Raw genomic sequence first — 18,718 nt, forward strand, 5'->3', positions numbered from 1 at the left:
TTAGGAGAAATTATTAAAAGACTTAAAATGTAACCCAAAGGTCCTACTGAAGCAAAAGATACATTTAAAATAATTTTGATTAAAAAGGGAAAATATATTGTAAAATATTTATTTAATAAAAATAATTTTATAATCTGTACAGAATTGAATAAAAAGTACAACAAATTATTTCCACTTCTTTGCAAAACTGCATACAGTACAACTTGCAAATAGGGTTCAGCATTCTAGAAATATGGCTGCACACCAAGATGGCTCGAGCTGTATGCCACAAACTTCGAATTAAATTCCAGGGAAATACTGCTTTGGTAACATGAACAATTTGATTGTACCACAGTCCATTTTTATTAAAAACGTTAAATAAAATCCCTCAAACACCACTTTTCTACTTGTTTGAGTAAACAATTCCCTATGTAGCAAAAAAAAAAAAAGGCAAAATATAAAATTCAAGGCTGCTACTTTTATGACATCACTTCCCCTTCTCTTCCTTCTTTTCTTTTCCCTATATGCAAAAAGAGGTTGAAGAGAACCAATTCGTATCCTCTTCATTTGCTTCTAAAGTTCTTGCTTAAATCAAATAAATATGTCAATTTTACAGTCTTGACACTATTCACACTATTTAGCTGTGTCATTCTAAAAAAGTTAACACTCCAGGTGAAAGCAGCTACCTAGATTCTTTTCAAGATAAGGCAACAAAGTTGGCTTTAAAATAGTTTTCATGTCACATATTCTAGCAGCCACGTGGTAGGCTGATCTGAGAATTAAATGTATACAGAATAATATCTTTTCAAGCAACTTGGAAATGGAATCACTAGCAATTGTTATTTTAAGCATTCAAGATGATCCACCCTTAGAAGCAAAGGCAGATTTAATGTACAAAACACAGGAATTGTGTCTGTCCTAGTTCCTGTCCCATTGAAATAAATCAAAAAGAGGCTCAGTTCATGAAAAACGCTTAGAATAATCCAGCGCCTAATGACATCTTTATCTTGGATAAGAAGGACAAATAATATAAAAGCTATAAATGGGGATGAAATTATTTTTAAAACGACTTCTTCATTTTATTTGGGAAATAAAAGGAAATGCAAATACAAAATGGGCCAGTTGTGTCTTTAACCCATATTCTACCTTTTCATCATGGAATTCATGGTCCTTCATACTGAAGAATAAAAGACAAGGAAACCTACCTTGAGTTTTCTGATTAGGTTTCTTCATTTAGCTTATTAGCAGGCTTCAAAACTTGCCCTAATGTCTAACTAAATGAGCTTCTCTGGGAAGCATATGAACAATGCAAAAATATACTTCTAAAGAAAATCTACACAAACATCTAATTGTCAAGATGGGAACTGAGAACATTCATACAATGAATTTTTAAAAATAACAATATTAGAAATGACACACTCCTTACAGGACAGAACACCCAAGCAGAGCAAACACTGCCAGTAATAGGAACAACTTTCATCTGGAGAAACAAATGCACACGGCTAACACAGAAATAAGAACTAAGCTGGACAGAGGCGGGTGCTGTTAGAACGTATTTCTGTCCCGACCTGTAACATCTTGTGGCCCCTGTGAAGCCCTGGTCCCACCAGGCCAAGCTTCTGGCACATCAGATATAGGAGTACTGGACCTATGACACACCAGACTCACTTGCTGTCAAGTATACGCCATCACATGCTGCTCGATTGTACTTGATTACTTGGTTTTCACAATCAAGTTTACTACTGAATCAGATTAAAGTCATCCTTCAATAATCCACGAAATAAACTTTACTTCTGGCTCCTCTGAACAGTATTATGTTATTATAGGACACAAGTATAGTCAATTGGCTGCTTTGAAGCCATGAAATGCACATTCATAAATACATGTCTACAAATTAAAAAATTAAATATCTCCAGGGACAGCTGCTGTGCAGAGTTCTTGCTATAAGAAGAAGCTCATCAGTAGTGTATTATGAAGTGGTTACTTGAGAACTTGATTCTGGATCTTCCTGCTTTCTGTATTTCTTCATAACAGTGACTGCACCGTTAGCCAGGAAAACCACAGAGATGAGTGCAAAATAACCTGCGTAGATCAGGAACTGAAGAGGGGGAAAGAATTGATAGAATTATCAAGTAGAAGATGAGCTGTTTTCGTACATAGATGTAAAACGCTCTATAATTAAAGGTATACTCCGTTTCTCAATAAAACTTCAAAAACCAGTAAGCTTGCCATATGTGCCACAGAGGCAGCAGAGCACGGAGGTCCTGAGTGCGAATCCTGCCGACATCCCGACTAGCCGTGTGACCCTGATTGACAGACTTAATCTCTGAGCCTTGACTCCATTTAGGAAGTGGAATTCACATTTCCTACTTCACAGGGTTGTTGGGAAGAGATGAGATCATGCATGTAATTGTTGATTAGCACAATGGTTAATACTGTTTTTATTTTTGTTGCTGATGTTATAACTGAATCACCCTCAAGGCGATGGTGGGTATGACAAGCCAGGTTCTGAAGATCAAGAACTTCTGTTCTTCCCCAAAAGAGGACAGTAGAAAGTCAATTATATTTCATTGTAGGATTACTTTTTATAAGAATCTTCTCTAAACCAACTTTTTAATGTGACTACATAGTTTATCAACATCTTCATCATCATATTCTTCTTACCTTACTAAATACTTATAAACTGGTTCATGGGTGCAAGAAGAGTTGCTCTAAGTCTTTGAACCAGAAGTTTAAAAATTTGGATACATTTTCCTATAGGATACCTGTTAATCATGACAGTTTCACCATAGCTCACAAAATTCTAATTTTCCACGTGTTTAAACCCACTATTTTTATAGCAGGATGACGAGGACTTAGTTTCTGTCCTACCCTCTATCCCAGATGTAAGCAGCCAACACTTCACAGGTCTTCTCGAGGTTTTTAATGCCGGTAGCAATTGGGAGACGTACAGAAAATAATGAGCTCCCACTGCTCTGCACCCCTCCCCGCCAACCTTTTTGAGGCAGCAAGATGCAGTGGGGGACAGTAGGCTTTAGAGTTAGATGCTGGTTGAAGTCCTAGCTCTGCCACACTAGTGTTGACTGCATGACCTAAACCAACACTGGGTATTACTTAGCTCTCAGGCTCATTTTCTCCACGTCTAATTCTGACAACTGCAAAATTCTACATAAAGTACCTGGCACATAGAAAGCGCCCAATGCACATTACCTAGCATTATTTCTCTTGTAGACCTCTTCAGTGAAAACAAAGTTAATTACTGATAATGTGTTGGGTCTTTGTAGTCTAAGAAAACTACGACGTTAAGTATGGAGGGAATAATGGAGAAGGAATCTTACAGCCTGGGATGGGGTAGGCACTTTTTGATTTATTGTCCCACTTTGCCGAAGTATAGAGCAAACCCTACCTACAAACTCACAATGCATGAGGGCACAGACAACCATAGGACACCTGAATGAAGAGACGTACCCACACTGTCTTGGGTGTTTCTGCAGGTGTTCTCTCAGAGTCACACTAAGAATCATACTGCTATTTATCAACAGCAAGTCACCACCTTGGTATTTGGGTAACGGGGATTTTAAACAAAGAAGGGAAGCGACTCAGAGAGCTGTGAGATGAAGGAGGGCATCTCAAACATGGGGTACAGTACTCCAGGGACAGAATTAAAAACGGAGGGAAACAGCCAGTGAGGAAGCAGAAGAGCTCCGCCTGGAAGGAACCACTGTTACCCCTCAGCTCCAGCGAGCTGGTCAGTTACGATCAGAAACGTTCTAGGGCCTCATTAAAAAAATGATGGTCTCAACATGCTCCAGGTAGCAAAGAACTGCGTACGGTTGGGGGATGACTGAAGGAAGGAGGGGACACTTTTCCTTTTCCTTTTCTCTCTGTCTGTATTGTTTGCACGTGTTTTCGTTAGGCGCGCTCCACTTCTGTCCCCCTAATCAAGCTGTAACATCTTCAGTGCCCAGACAGATCTTACCTGCGTGGTAATTTCTAAGCCAAGGCCACTGGCGTCTACTACAATGAGAGTGAGCACCGTCTGCAGTCCCAGAGCAATGAAGGTGTTTACCCCAAACACCAGGGCGTAGCGCTCCATGCTGAGGTTCGCAGCAATCTGAAAACTTAAAAAACAAAGAATGAACAGACAGAATTTCTCCCCGGGGAATGACAGTTTTTCACTCCAAATGTGAAGAGCACCCCCTTCTTTTTATTGTCAGCGCCCTTCCCAACCAAGTGCAAAGTATTTGTTGCGAAATGATGTAACTCTCATGCAAACATCTAGAAGCAGCAGGAACCCGTGAACAAGGAAATAAATGAACCTTGCCCCAACGCTTCCTGGGGAGCAAACAAACAATGCCAGGCTTCCTCCCATAGGCAGAGGTAACAATGGTCCCTTCCAGGTGGAGCTCTTCTGCTTCCTCACCCACTGGTTCCTCCACTTTTAATTCTGTCCCCGGAATACTGTACCCGCGTCTGGGATGCCCTCCTTCGTCTCACAGCACTCTGAGTCTTTTAACTCGAAAATTTAACTTTTGTACAGAAACCAAAAAGCTTGTCCTGTCACAACTTTTGCTCAGGCTTCTTTGAAACGGAAACACATACGTTGCTATGGTGATGAGTAACATGTAGATGATTCTGAAGACGACGTAGGACGCGTAGCACACCCAGATGTTCCCCGCAGTGTCCATGACGTACACGGCGGCAGCGATCAGCAGAGAAAACAGCGACAGGGTCATTTCCCCCCAAGTGGACCAGGATATTTTTATGTAACCAACTGCAAACACAGCAACAGCACCTACCAAACAAAAAGGGACGCACAATTTAGTTATTTTGCGAAATCAATACTATTTCAATACATTAAAAAGTCAGATGATTACATGTTGGGAGGGTAACTCAAGATTACGCAGACCTTTAAAGTCAGGCAGAGAATTTGGACTTGATGGAATAAATAATATGGAGCCAGTGGGATGACGAGAGATGAATTCGGGCAGTTGGCAGTGAAAGGGCAAAGGAGAGCACAGACCCAGAAATGCTGCTAAGGAAAAGCTTCCTGAGGCCAAAACAATGGCAAGAGTCTAAAAGAACCGCTGCTTCGAGCTTGGCAGCCTGGCAGGACAGGTGATCTCTTCTACCAGGAGCAGCTGAGAACATGGCGGAAGGGCATCTCTGCCCTTCACTAAAATGATGGTGATTTGAAGCTAACATGGTTGGAGCTTTCTAAGTGTCAGGCACAGTTCTAAGTGTTGACAGAAATCATGTAAAGTCTTCCAAAAAACTTACAAGGTCGGCCAGCAAATTAGAAAGGGAAAATAGAATATGATAGTCAGTGACACAGGCTGCCCGTTCCAGTCTCCACTTGACTGCTTACCATCCGTGTGACCTCGGGCAAGTGGTGTAGACATCTGTCCGCAGTTTGCTTAACTGTGCAATGGGGACAACAACTGCACCCTTCTTGGGAATTTGGTGAGGGCGGAGTCAATATACAGAAAGCCCTTAGGTTGGCACCTACACATATTAACACAACATACAATAGCTATTGTTTAAGTATTATATATTGCTCCTCGGTTTTACATCAGGTGCCAAAAGCACCTAGTAAATCCGAGATGATAGAAACTTGGATCTGAAATCATTACATTAGGTTTCTCAAAGGTTATAAAGAATTCAAGTTTGTTAGTCTAATCCTTCACCACTTCTCAATTCTCCTCCTAATCATAAAGTCAGAGCTCAGAGTAAGTAAATCACTCTTTGGGGCCACTTCAACTTTGGGAGAGCAGAGGAAATCTGACTGCGGTTGACTTAACTACCAGAGGAACCCCTCCCCGCGCCATCCCAGCCACCCCCTGCCACCCTGTTGCCTACCCAGTAGTGTTGACACGGCCTCCACACCACCATTGTAGATAGCAGCATGGCGAGAAGGCAACACCTGCTCCCACAGGCCTTGGGTGTAGTTCACGACTTGAAAATAGCCGCAGGTGGAAAGGGCCCACCACACCGACCAGCAGAGCAGAGGGCGAGAGGAGTAGCACATCAAAAAGTCATCCCACAGCACCCTCAGCACGAGAAGCCGGTCCAGTGTGGGTTCCTGCACAGCGAAAGGGGAGAAAGCACCAAGATCGTGAAGGCAACTGCACAGAGAACAACGGACACACTCAGTTTTCTATGTGACAGACTTCACTCTTTGCTTGTGAAAACACGTGTATACACTTGGCAATTATATTTATCCCCATGGGGAAAAACCCTCCTTCTCATACAATGTTTGCTGTAAATGCTCTGTGAACATTAGCACAGCGGTGTGTAATAACCTAGCCAAGGAGGTACAGTTTACAAAACGAAGGTAGAAAGACGGTCAGATTGCATGCTTGAGCCGAAAGGAGACGACAGTCCACATCTCCCCACAGCTGCAAGCAGCTTTAAGAATCAGCAGTAATTACAACCCTCTGAAATCTGTTCAGTTAGAGTCCCTCAGTGAGAGCCGCCTGTCCTTATTACTGGCAGAGTCATTGAACAGTAACAGGTAGAAAAGGCAGAAATAGACCAAAACATTAGCAGTTCTCTTTGGGCAGTGGGGTAATTAGTGATTGTAATCGTCTTCCTTATTCTTTTCATGTGACCCCATATTTACAGGAAACATTACTAATACAATGAAGCAACGTAGCTACTATGCTTATAATCGAGTGAATCAAGACATTACTGAGCTATGCACCATCCCTAGACTGCCAAGAAGTCAGTGTGAGATTCCAGACACCCCGTGAGTCCTCTCTGATCCACCTGTATCAAAGGTCCAATCTACCAAAGGTTGCCATAATTCCTGAGGCTTGCTCAAAACATAGGAAATTATACTTTTGTGGTGAACATGAAAACGCAAAGGAGAGAATTCAAAGGGGCCAAACGTTTGCAGACCATGAGGCAGCGTGTCAGAGCCAGGATGTGTCACAGGAGCCATGTTACAGGGTGACAACACCCAGGGCACCAGTATGAGTCAACCCTCTCGGTAGAGGCCACATATTCTGCATGACCTCAATGCTCCAGATGTAAAGAGATTACTCAATCCTGCAATCAACCCCTTTCCTTTATTTTTTAATTGAGGTATAACTGCCCTCTAACATATTAGTTTCTGATGTACATGATTCAATATTTGTACACATTGCAAAATGATTGTATCAGTCACCATACAATTAAAAATTTTTTTTCTTGTAATGAGAACTTTAAAGATCCATCCTCTTAGCAACTTTCAAATATGCAATACAGTATTATTAACTATAGTCACCATGCTGTACATTGTAGCCCCAGGATGTATTTACAACTAGAAGTTTGTACCTTTTGACCCACTTCACCCATTTCACCTTCCATGCAACCCCCACCTCTGGCAACCACAAATCTGTTCTCTGTACGTATGCGCTTGTGTGTGCATGTTTTGCTTTTAGATTCCAAATATAAGTGAGACCATATGGTACTTTCTCTTTTTGACCTATTTCACTTAGTGTAATGCCCTTGAAGTCCATCCATGTCATAATGGCAAAAACCCATTTTTTCATGGCTGAATATTTCTTTACATGTGTGTGTGTGAGAGAGAGAGAGAGAGAGAGAGAGAGAGAGAGAGAGACTGGGGGAGTCAATGAATCATAGCTAGAGAATGGATTATTTTGATGCCATACCTTTCTTTTAAGAGACAATTTCATAGTCACACTGCTAATATTAATTTCGTCATTTAAAATTTTCCTCTTCCCATTCTCTTCTTCTCTACTATTCATTACTACCCCTCTTCGGCAAAGTACACACACACACACACACACACACACACACACACACACACACTTTTTTTTTTCCTTCTTTATCCATTCATCCATTGATGGACAGACATTTAGGTTGTTTCCTTATCTTGCCTATTGTAACCACGCTGCAATAAACATGGGGGTGTAGACATCTTTTAGAGTTAGTGTTTTCTTTTGCTTTAGATAAATACCCAGAAGTGGAATTTCTGGATCACATGGTTATTCTGTTTTTGAGCACCATCCATACTGTTTTGCATAGCAGCTGTACCAATTTACATTTCTACCAACAGTTCACAAAGGTTCCCTTTTCTCCACATCCTCCCCAATACTCGTTATTTAACTTTTTGAGAACAGCCATGCTAACAGGTGTGAGGTATTGTCTCACTGTTGTTTTGATTTGCACTTCCCTGATGAATAGAGATGCCAGCATCTTTTCACGTACCTGTTGGCCATCTATTTGTCTTCTTCGGAAAAATGTCTATTCAGATATTTTGTCCATTTTTTAAATTGCATTGTTAGGATTTGTTGTTTTTTTTGTGTGTGTGTTTTTTTTTCCTGCTATTGCGTTGTTATGAGTTCTTCATATATTTTGGATATTAACCCCTTATCAGATCTATGGTTTGCACAGATTTTCTCCTATTCCTATTTCTCCAGGCTGCCGTTTCATTTTGTTGACTGCTTCCATTGCTGTGCAGAAGCATTTGAGTTTGATGTCTTCCCACCTGTCTATTTTTGCTGTGACTGCTTTTGCTTTTGGCATCAGATTAAAAAAGTCACCGCCAAGGCCACTGTCAGGAAGCTTATGCTTACGTTTTCCTCTAGGAGTTTTATGGTTTCAGGCCTTAAATTCGAGTCTTTAATCCAGTTTGAGTTAATTTTTGTGTAGTTCCTCCTTTCAATAGAACATTTTAATAGGTATAGTTCGATGTTTACAATACCAAATAAAATGCCACTTTTTACTTAGTTATGTGCAGAGAGGGATTTGTCTATAGCCAAACCAATTGGCAACATGGAAATTTTTGAGAATAAGTTTGACAAGCTTGAAGGAAAGTCAGAATATGGTTCTATCAGTCAGGACTAGCAAGTGCCCTTTATTCTGATTTTCAGGGCTGGTTCCTTTATGTCACTTAGGTCTCAACTCAGACATCAGCTTTTCAGAAAGCTATTTCAATGCTCTTAGCAACCATTACTTCTCCATACCACTTGCTAGCCCATTACCCTGTATGACTCCTACTTCATTTTCCCTTTCTATTAAATCAGGATCAAACCACCTACCTACCTACACACTCTTCTTTACCCTAATTACTACCGTTATGATTTATGCTTCAATTATGGACTGTGTCAACTTAAAATGATACTGCGATTTCCAAAATCCATACTGACTTTCCTTCACGTTTGTCAAAGATAAACAGTAACTTTAGGGCTGTACAGCTGCCAAGCAGCACTGTTTGCGTGTTACGGCGTCAACAGCAGAGCCAAGGACATCATGGAACTGACTTGAATCCTAATTCCGTGTTTCCCCAAAAATAAGACCGGGTCTTATATTAAGTTTGGCTCCAAATGACACATGAGCGTTTATGTTCAGGGGACGTCATCCTGAAAAATCATGCTAGGGCTTATTTTCCGGTTAGGTCTTATTTCCGGGGAAACACAGTTTTTACCACACTGTAGCCAACATGATAGTTTTGATCGTGTTGTCACCCCAGCAAAAGACTACATGGAGCAAAGTACAGGTGGAAGTGAATCTCACATACACTCTTAATTTATGTTTAGGAGTATATTTGGGTAATTCTGTACAAGTCACTAATCTCTCTGATCCCAATCCTCATCTCTGAAATGAGAGGGTTGACAAGATCTAAAGTCCCTTGTAACTTTAAGATTCTCTGATTGTTCTTTGAGCTATGCTTAGAATCACTTCTAACTCTGAAATTTTGTAATTATTTTGCATGTCACGTACTGATATTTTGCATATCTATAAGCAACAAACATCAAGTTGGTCTAGGACCGAGTTTTTTAAACTGCAGGTTTCAACTTATTAGGTGATAAATGCTTATTACCCGTTGCATTAGTGGGCAATGATCGCATTATAAAAATAAATTGTACAGAATGTGGCAGGATAAAATGCTGTGTTATAAGACCTTTGTTTCAGTTATATATAAAACATACATACCTATATATGTATTGGTTGCTATGTAAAATGCGTTTCTTATTCATGTTCAAAAAAGTTTAAAACTCAAAAAAAAAGTTTAAAACTCACTGGTCTATAAATATTTTCAGAACTACAGCTATATGTTCATCTTTTAAAAATATATATGTGTACACAAATTAATCTTTGCTAAAGGCATTGTAACACATTTGAAACAGATTTTTATAAAGGTTCTTATTCTTTTTTCTACTATTAAGACCTAGCAAATGATTATGTTGATCCTCCAACATCACTTAACAAATTATGAAAGAATCAGTATTTCACATCGAATTAGTCCCGGCAACTCTGACTGAAGTTGACCACATATGCTCTAGTGATTAAAGTGAGTTTCGTGATGTGTCACCCACTGCGATATAACCTACATTTCAAGTAGTAACCAGAGGTGAAGAAGGAGAGTGGGCAAAAGAGAGGAATTTTCAGGGAGGCTATCAGATGTCCTTTGAAGCAATCTGGGTAAACTCCAGGTGGAGAGCCAGACCATTCATGTTGGTCTTTTACTCTCACCCAGCCTACGAAGCTTATGGAGTTTGGTTTTATGTCTGACAGAGCCCGTCTACAAAGCTGGAATGTTAACAGGCTGATTTTCAAACAATTCCCAGAAAAGCTAAGACTAATTCAGTATGTTTGGAATAAATCTCACCCCCCCACCTATAAACTGATAGAAAGATAACAAGCTTTTATTTAAAAAAAAAAAAAAGGATGAATGACTAGGGGAGGCAATGGATGTGAATGGATGGATGAATTATTTGGATGCCATACCTTTCTTCTAAGAGACAATTTCATAGTCACACTGCTAATATTAATTTCATCATTTAAAATTTTCCTCTTTTCATTTTCTTCTTCTCTACTATTCATTACTACCCCACTTCGGCAAAGTATCATTTGAAATTAAATATCAGATCATTTCCAGCACAGAAGAGGAAGGTTATTCCTATCCTTAAATACTCTGGGCTTCAATTCAGAAACTGGAAGTAGCTATTCATCATTTATTGGAATCATTTCATCTATTCATTTAGCATAATTGTCTGAGTGCTTTTTCTGTATGCCAAGTTCTGGGGATTGAAAGATGAAGAAGAGACAGCCCTTACTGTGGCTTCTAAGACATTCCTGATACAAGCAATATAAATTTGGGCCAGTATGAGCTTGAAGGTCATTCACTCCGAGGGAAAATACATTTGTCATCCCTAATTTAAATCAACCTTAACTGGAATGAATGAATGAATGAATGAATGAACCAACCAGCCGACTCAGGATAAAACCTGAATTCAAATGAATACAAGGTCGAGCAAGATGGGGTTTCCTGTCTGTTTTTTCTCCACGGGTCTGGCCCAGAGAGTAGCAACCACAAAATACGTGAGACGGAACTTACTGGTTCCTCCACGGGAGGCTCTTCCACATTTAGAGGGATTTTTGACTCAAGGTCCTCCCACCCGGGGAGGTGGTTAGACGCTGACGTGTCAGTACCAATGCCGCCGTTTTGTACCTTGATTCCATTCACTCCTTGGCAGGTGGGATGAACATGGTGAAAGAAGAGGCTCTTTTGTGGCATCGGCAGAAACCAGGCGACAGCAAAAGCCACAGAAACACAGGTGAGAGAGATGACATTCAGGCTGAACAGGGACCAGTCTGCCACGGAGACGAGGATCTGCCCGAGGACAGAGCCCACTGTGAAGCCCACCAAGGTGGCACTGCGACAGTAACTTGTGACTTTCTGGTACTTGCTCAGGTCCACCACACTGTAGATGTAAGAGTAATAGGCAATTTCCGTGGCTGTGGCGATGCCGTAGAAGAATTCCAAGAACTGCACGGCCAGCAGTCCCTGGGCATAGAGCAGCATGAACCATGTAACGATGAGGCTGAGTCCCTGCAGCAGGACCACGGGCTTGTAACGGAGGTAGTCTGTGGCGAGGAACACAGGGAACAGCAGCAGCAGGTAGGAGTAGGTCCAGACTGGGTAGATTTCATTGAAGACCTGCGAGACAAAGAGGCTACACCCATCAGTGACATCACAGGACCTGGAATAGTCACGATTTGTTCTTCTAAAACAGCTTACCAACACCTCAAATACCTTCTCCTTATCGACTGAAGAAATCTCAGCGATGGATCTAACATTGTTTGGAATCTACTTCCCCATTTCCACCCTGCATCGTTTTCTTAAAATCCTCCCCATCCATCCAGGCCTGGTGCAAAGTCTTCCTCATCCTGGAAGACAGCCAGCGCTGCCAGCACGGGTATGATCGCACGTTCAAAGCTCTCCTGATAGTAGTGCTTTGTGTGCCCGTCTCCCAGACACCTCACAGCACGTTCTTAGCCATGGTTGCCCATTTCCCAATGAGCTTTAAACATTTCGGATTCTCAGCCAGCGGCATTTTTCAGAAACCTCCCAGGTGATTTAATACGGGCAGAGTGGAGAACCACTGTCTTCTAGGTTCTGTAAGGGTGGACTCCTCTGTACAACCTAACAGCCAGCATACTCTTATGAGATGCTTGGCTCAATAACTGCTTTGGAATCGTCACTTCTTACTTCTAGCCAGAGGACGGGGAACCTCGATCCTTCTGTTTGACTGATTAGGACTGATGTGATTTCTCTGATTTTAAGTTTCATTTCTTTGGGGGCACAGGAATAAGCAGAGAGGATAAAACTGTCTGAACAACTATCAGTGGATGATAGGATTATAGGCAACTTGGATGTCCTCCTCTTCACTTGTCAGTAATATGAAAAACACAGAAGGTTTGCTGTTTTCTTTTTAAGGTATTTTTCAGATGAGGATATAGTAGCAATAATCTTTAAAATAAGCTTTAAACCATTAAGACCCCTGCTAGAATTTTAGTTCCATCGTTTGCTATATGATCCTAGGCAAGTTTCTTTCCGTTCCCTTTAGACTTAATCTCCATTACTAGTAAAGGAGGGAGAAGACCCACACCACCGGGTTATTTCTTGCAAAGAATTAAATGAGAGAATACTTTAAACCACTTAAACCACTTCATTCATAGGTCTGAAGACTTGAGGACAGAAGCGGACACACAGACCGCTTGGAACAATATGAAGTAGCGACATTAACTGAACTGTCATCCCCATTCTTCCAATAACAGTCACTGTAGGAGGCTTTTCTCTCTCTTATACCTGCCCAGTGTCTAGCAAGATCCTGGGGGTGTAAGTCAGTCAGTTTTTAAACGATCATGTCAAAGTCTGGCTCAGTCGCCCAATTTTTAAGTGCTTTCTCAAAGGTCGTTTTGATAATGGGCTAAATACTTTGTGACGGAGCAATGCAACCCTCGACTTTGAATATCTAAGTCTAAGGGTGACTCTCTTTTTAACGCTCATGTCTATACCTCAGTTTAGCAAGTGTAAAATGGGCTGGTTGTTTTAAGGTTTTAGAGGAACAACAAAGTAAACAATTACTGTCAAATCTTTTGCCAGTGCAGAGCACAACTACAGAAGTAAAACAATCTGAAATGTATTCCAGACTTGACTTCTGTTTCTGACTGGCCCAATACCAAAAGTGATTTGTCCAAAGCCTCACCTTCATGAATTGTGGCCTAATTTGTGTTTGTGAGTCATTTAGCAACCTCCACTTGCACCTGAATATGTGTATGAAAGAATAATCGAGAACTGTAGAAAGGATTCTTATTCACAAGCATGGAAATTTTAGCAAATGAGGAATGAAGTGCTCTTGGCAGGCATGACCAGATCGAAAGATGAAAACCAATGGGATAACCTTGAGATGAAGGCCAGGAAGCGAGATGGTTCTGACAGACTTTTCAGTTATCAACTTCCCACTCCTTTTTTGCCTCTAGTTTTGCAGATACACTCCAACAGTTTTCTGAAGTTTGCAAGCGCCTCTTTTTTGACTCAGCATGTTTCTTCACCTTGCCATTTCCCACAACACGTTTTTCCCAACGCAACACCACCACAAAGCTATGAGCCATACACCCTTCCTTTAAAATACCCTCTAGCACCTCCTCCAACACCCCATCTGCTTTTGTTTTCTACACCTCTTCAGACTTTAACTGACTTCTTCACTCTAGTCATATGGTCTGTACTGAAATATGTTATATACCTTTCAATAATTGTTGTCCCAAAATGATTAACTGCCAAGTTTTCATTACATAAATCTTATCCTTTTAATTAACAATTTAAAGTGTCCATACTTATAAGTCTGTTTCTAGCCCTAACACAAATCCACAATTTAGATAATGAAGATGAGGAAAAGTAACATTGCCAGACTTGCAAATGCCAAGTAGAAACAAACAGAAAGGCAAGAGGAGGAAAAAGACCAGACGGGTTCTCTTTAGCTTATATACAAAATCAGACGTTCTTCCATGGAGAGAGATCAAGCCACAATGAATGTCCCTGTCACAGTCTCACCAGCACTACAATAGCAAATCTCCACTGAGATGCTGCATGACACGCTATTCCCCTTTCCTGCACGGCTGTATTTAACCCACACGACCCTAACTTTGCTTTCATCATCTCTATTTTACACCTGAGAAAACTCGGCCTTTGAGAAAGGTTACGTAAATTGTCCAAAGTTATCCCAGCTAGTAACTGGCAGAACTGAACCCAGATATTCTGAATCTACTACACTACATTTAAATGCCTCGTTTCTCCAGTCAGAAAACCATTACTGATTATCTGCTATGTTCCAGTGTTACCTGTAACGCTTAGGGCAGCTTTTTCAACCCGCATTGAGATGCTTTTATAGGGCATTCATGAAGAGATAAAAGACCACACCACCTCCAGAGTTTAGACCCTGGGTCTCCAAAGAGCCCTTCTCTTTCAACGCCAAAGAGAAGCTGTAAAGCAGCAAGTGCTTCTGTGATGAATACTTTGAGTCTTGAATGAAAATTTGTACACATTACAGACTCTCATTGCCCAGAACCTGGACATGCCTTCTTATCTCAGGTAAAATATGCCATGTGAGCACAGGGAACTGATTTTATTCTAAGGTACCTGTCACAACTCTGGATCTGAGTTTGTTTGTGCTTGCCTCTGAGACAAAAGTCAACGGGAAACAGATGTTCGATTTTAACTTATAATTCAGACTGAGAATCAAGTTTCAATTACACAACTAGTTAGTAAGCACTTATTTGCACTGTTTTCAAGCTGTAGGGGGAATCACAAAAAAAAAGAAAATAATAAAATGAAGTCTCAGTTCTCCAGGAGTTCGGAACCTACTGAGGAATATATGTGCACACATTATTGATCAGGGCGATGGGAAATATGGGGTTGGGTCTGTGAGATGGACCTTGAAGGATAAGGAAGTGAGAGGCTAACAGAGAGAGATCCACAGATATCTGTGGGAAGATTACTGCAGGCAGAGATCACCTCTTCGAGTACAGACCGACGGACGAGACTGTGGATATGCTGGAGTCACAACATGGATGGACCCCGGGTGATGTGAAAGAAGGCAAGGGGAAGAAGGATGCCATGGATGGAACATAAGGATGCTACGGAGGTAAGAGCCAGATCCTGCAAGGCTCTAAATATCAGGCAGAACAGGTGGACTATTTCTTTCAAAAATCAAAGAAAGATAGTGAGTGTCTGTCAAATCACATGCTGAAAAAGATGAAAGGATAAAAAAGTTTTTGGAGATAAAGAGCTCTATTTTATTAAAAGTTTGGCTTTCAACTGTTGGAATACAGTCACATTTTAACCTGCTTCAAACTTATAAAGTGGTACCTAAAGCAAGTTAAGGTTTTTCCTGGAATCTAAGAACAAAATCCTTTGAGGGTAGAAAAATAGAGAAAATTCTGTCCTTTCTTTCCTCCTTTTGTCTTTGGACACGGTTAACAATAGCTCTATTTACGATGATCCAACTTGGCCCTAAAGTCTTTCAGGAGGAAATACAAACTTCAACATAAATATCACTGACCAGGATTAGACATTCGCTTTGCCTAAAAATCATGCAATATTTCTTATTTAACTGTCCATGGATGAAAACAAGCAGTCCGGAAGGAGAACACACTGTTCTTTTTATTTCGGTTATTAGAAATTCAAAACACCTGGAGACGGTGACCAGAGCCACACTGCATAACCAGGAGACAGCAGTAATTCCCAAGTCCTCAGAGACAAATGACAACCCTTTCCAAGACTAGCTTTCTCTCTACAGCCTGCCCTCTTCCTCATCTAATTTGCAATAACAAAAGGTGCTGTGTTTTTGTTACACAACCAGCAAATATTCACTGGGCCTGGCACCCCTGCTTTATTCCTACGTCCCCTGAACATACTTCACTCACCTTCGAAAGCTTTCTGGTAAGACAGGGCACATGATGGCACATCACACAGCAACTCTTTGCCCAGGGCACGTGACAAAACAGATCGGCTTTCAAATATCAACACTGAGAATGTTTCTCCCCCACATACTTCTGCTCCTCGGTCAGGAAAGGCACACAAAGTGCAGATCACATGGCCGTTCCCATGAAACTTTAATTATTAGCAGCTCACACTAGCAGTATCATGTCTGCTTCAGTAGCTACATCTCAGAGTCAGTGGTGGTTCTGAGTGTCCAGGATCATTCTCTCTCATATTTACTGCAGTAATTTTCTTCTTATGAAATCATTCTGTTTGCAAGAGTTGGGCCTTTCCATTTTATTGTTTTTGATCAATATTAAAATTCCAATAGGTCATGAATAACTGTTACAGTCCCTTGTGGAGTGGTGCATAAAACTGAGAAATAGAAGAGTCCGTAATGCTTGCTAGAGGTGAAACAACGAGAAACTCAAATGAAACCCACAATCCTGGATTCAACGCTGACTTTCAAGTCCCTGTTAAGTGCCCTTGAAAATGGAGGAGCCATGCATGCAACAACCAAGTGGGCTATGAGCAGCTACATCCTGCTGTAACCTGTTATGCTGGCATACTGAGCCCTGCTCAAAAGCGGTGACTACCAACCACAGAGAGAAGAGTGAAGTTTAGATGGGAGGAGCATTTCATAGTGGGAGGAGAAGCAAGCATAGGAAAAAAGGACCAGATAACAAGTGACCACTCAGCTTTCACCCTTTGTAGTGTTCCAGAAAGGAATACCAGATCTCAGTTCTGACGCTTTGTAACGCTCACGGGAGAGGATGCTGAACCTGCTATATGTTGGTTTTGTGGGGAGCTCTTTGAGGTTAGTCCCTTTTTCAGTTAATATAATGTCTTTCTTCTTCAAAAAGCAAGAGTTGAGATCGACCATACACTGTAAGAGTTAAACACATTTTAAAGTACACAATGCACTTCTGAAGTTTTTTACTTATAAACCCCTCCTCTAGGGAAAACCAATCAGCATGAGATTCTTGATCATGGATTCCAGGCTCTCAATGACTCTGAACATCACAGAGGTACAGAAGCTTTGCAAGATCTCATCATGCAGTGGAGGAGCAAAACTAATATCTGTAAAACAATTCACAATGCAAGAAAAACTGTAATTATGTGCCAATTCTCTGATACCATCTAAGTATCTGCTTGTATCCCACACGGTGGGTGGGGGTGGGGGACAGCGCATCTTTGGACACAGCCTCACCCAACTAAAAATCAAGCCAAATTAAGATGATGGATTCTTGTTGCTCTGTAGTGTCCTTACTGTAAGGTATGGGAAGGAAGAGAATGCAGTAAGGGGAGGGCAGATCCTTTCAGAAAACAGGGGTTACTCAGCGTCTGGTTCCCTACAAATATTTACTAAGCCTTTACCATGTCCAAAGTACAGCTTGCTGCTTTTACTTTTTTATCCGAACGTATCCCCTTTTCCCTCTTCTCCCCCCTACCCCCCGCAGAAACTGCGGGACCGGTCTGAGCAGAGTGGGGCTAAGCTACATTACAGCTCCATATCGGCCTGAAGCGCAAGTGCAAGGGGGCTCCGACCCGCGTTGGAGCCCTGCGCACAAGACGCGCCCTATAAATCCAACGGACAGAAAAGGCGCCTGAATTAATGCAACGCACAGCAAGGCGCCGCCTCCCAACCGGGAAAAGTCACAAATCTCTGCCCAGAATGGCTCCTGCGCGGCTCAAGCGCCTTTCTCACTCCTCCTCCTCCTCCTTTCCTCAAGCGTATGCCCTCCGCACACTTTCCGCCCGCTCGGGCCGTCCCGGGCCCGCCCGCCCCCCGCCCGCCCCCCGCGCGTACCTGTCTCTCCGTCAGGTTCTTGTCTGGCCCCAGCAGGTAGGGGGTCAGGAAGGGCTCGGAAGGCCTGAGGCTGGCGAAGAAGCCATAAGTGCAGAGCAGCGCGGTGGGCAAGATCCAGCACTCGTGGGGGACCCGAGCGGTGCGCAGGAGCATGGTGGCCGCCGCCGCCGCCGTCCGCCGGGACACCGGGCCGGGAACATCCATCCGGAGCGCGAGGGGCGGGGTCCCGGCCCGGCCCCTTCCTTCCCCTTTTCCTCTTCGGCCAGCTGGAGTGAGGTTCAAGCGTTGCCCCCGCGCGGGCACCTGTCACAACATGTGGCGCCTCCTCTCGGAAGCGCTGGGCTGTGTGTTGGGAGGCCCGCCGGCCTTCTCAATACTGGGAGCCTCACATGTCTGAACGCGAAGCTCCGCAGAAAAGGAGACACGCCCTGAGGCCCACCCACCGCCACCGCCTCCAGGCTGAGAGCCAATCGCAGGAGACGTCGGGAATGTGGCTTCTCTCCCATTGGTTGGTGGCGGCACGCCGGGCCGCTGACGTCCTGGGGCTCAGGCGCCGAGGGCGTGTGTAGGGCTCCCTCCCAACGCAAGGTTGTGGCGGCGGCTGGCGCTAGTCGGGCGGGAGGCCACCGGCCTGCTGTCGCGATGGGCTCGCTCAT

General features: G+C 42.5%; 1 protein-coding gene across 3 annotated transcripts; it reads right to left on the reverse strand.

The window, feature by feature from the left end:
- Nucleotides 1-93: 93 nt before the first annotated feature.
- Nucleotides 94-18,464, reverse strand: SLC19A2 (solute carrier family 19 member 2). 3 transcript variants are annotated; one of them, XM_033093359.1, is made up of 6 exons: nt 18,063-18,464; nt 11,441-11,929; nt 5,839-6,061; nt 4,582-4,774; nt 3,959-4,100; nt 94-2,077 (listed from the first exon to the last, which is right to left on the reverse strand). In XM_033093359.1, the coding sequence occupies exons 1-6, from the start codon at nt 18,264-18,266 to the stop codon at nt 1,949-1,951; spliced, it is 1,380 nt and encodes a 459-aa protein (XP_032949250.1). In that variant the 5' UTR covers nt 18,267-18,464; the 3' UTR covers nt 94-1,948. The 3 variants fall into 3 exon arrangements, 2 of the variants coding, with proteins under 2 accessions (XP_032949250.1, XP_032949249.1); XM_033093358.1 differs by having other exon boundaries at nt 11,327-11,929; nt 18,063-18,463; XR_004421660.1 differs by having other exon boundaries at nt 1,943-2,077; nt 3,959-4,093; nt 11,327-11,929.
- Between the last annotated feature and the right edge of the window lie 254 nt (nt 18,465-18,718).

Source organism: Rhinolophus ferrumequinum, chromosome 22, assembly GCF_004115265.2.
Source record: "Rhinolophus ferrumequinum isolate MPI-CBG mRhiFer1 chromosome 22, mRhiFer1_v1.p, whole genome shotgun sequence".
Classification (NCBI taxonomy): domain Eukaryota; kingdom Metazoa; phylum Chordata; class Mammalia; order Chiroptera; family Rhinolophidae; genus Rhinolophus; species Rhinolophus ferrumequinum.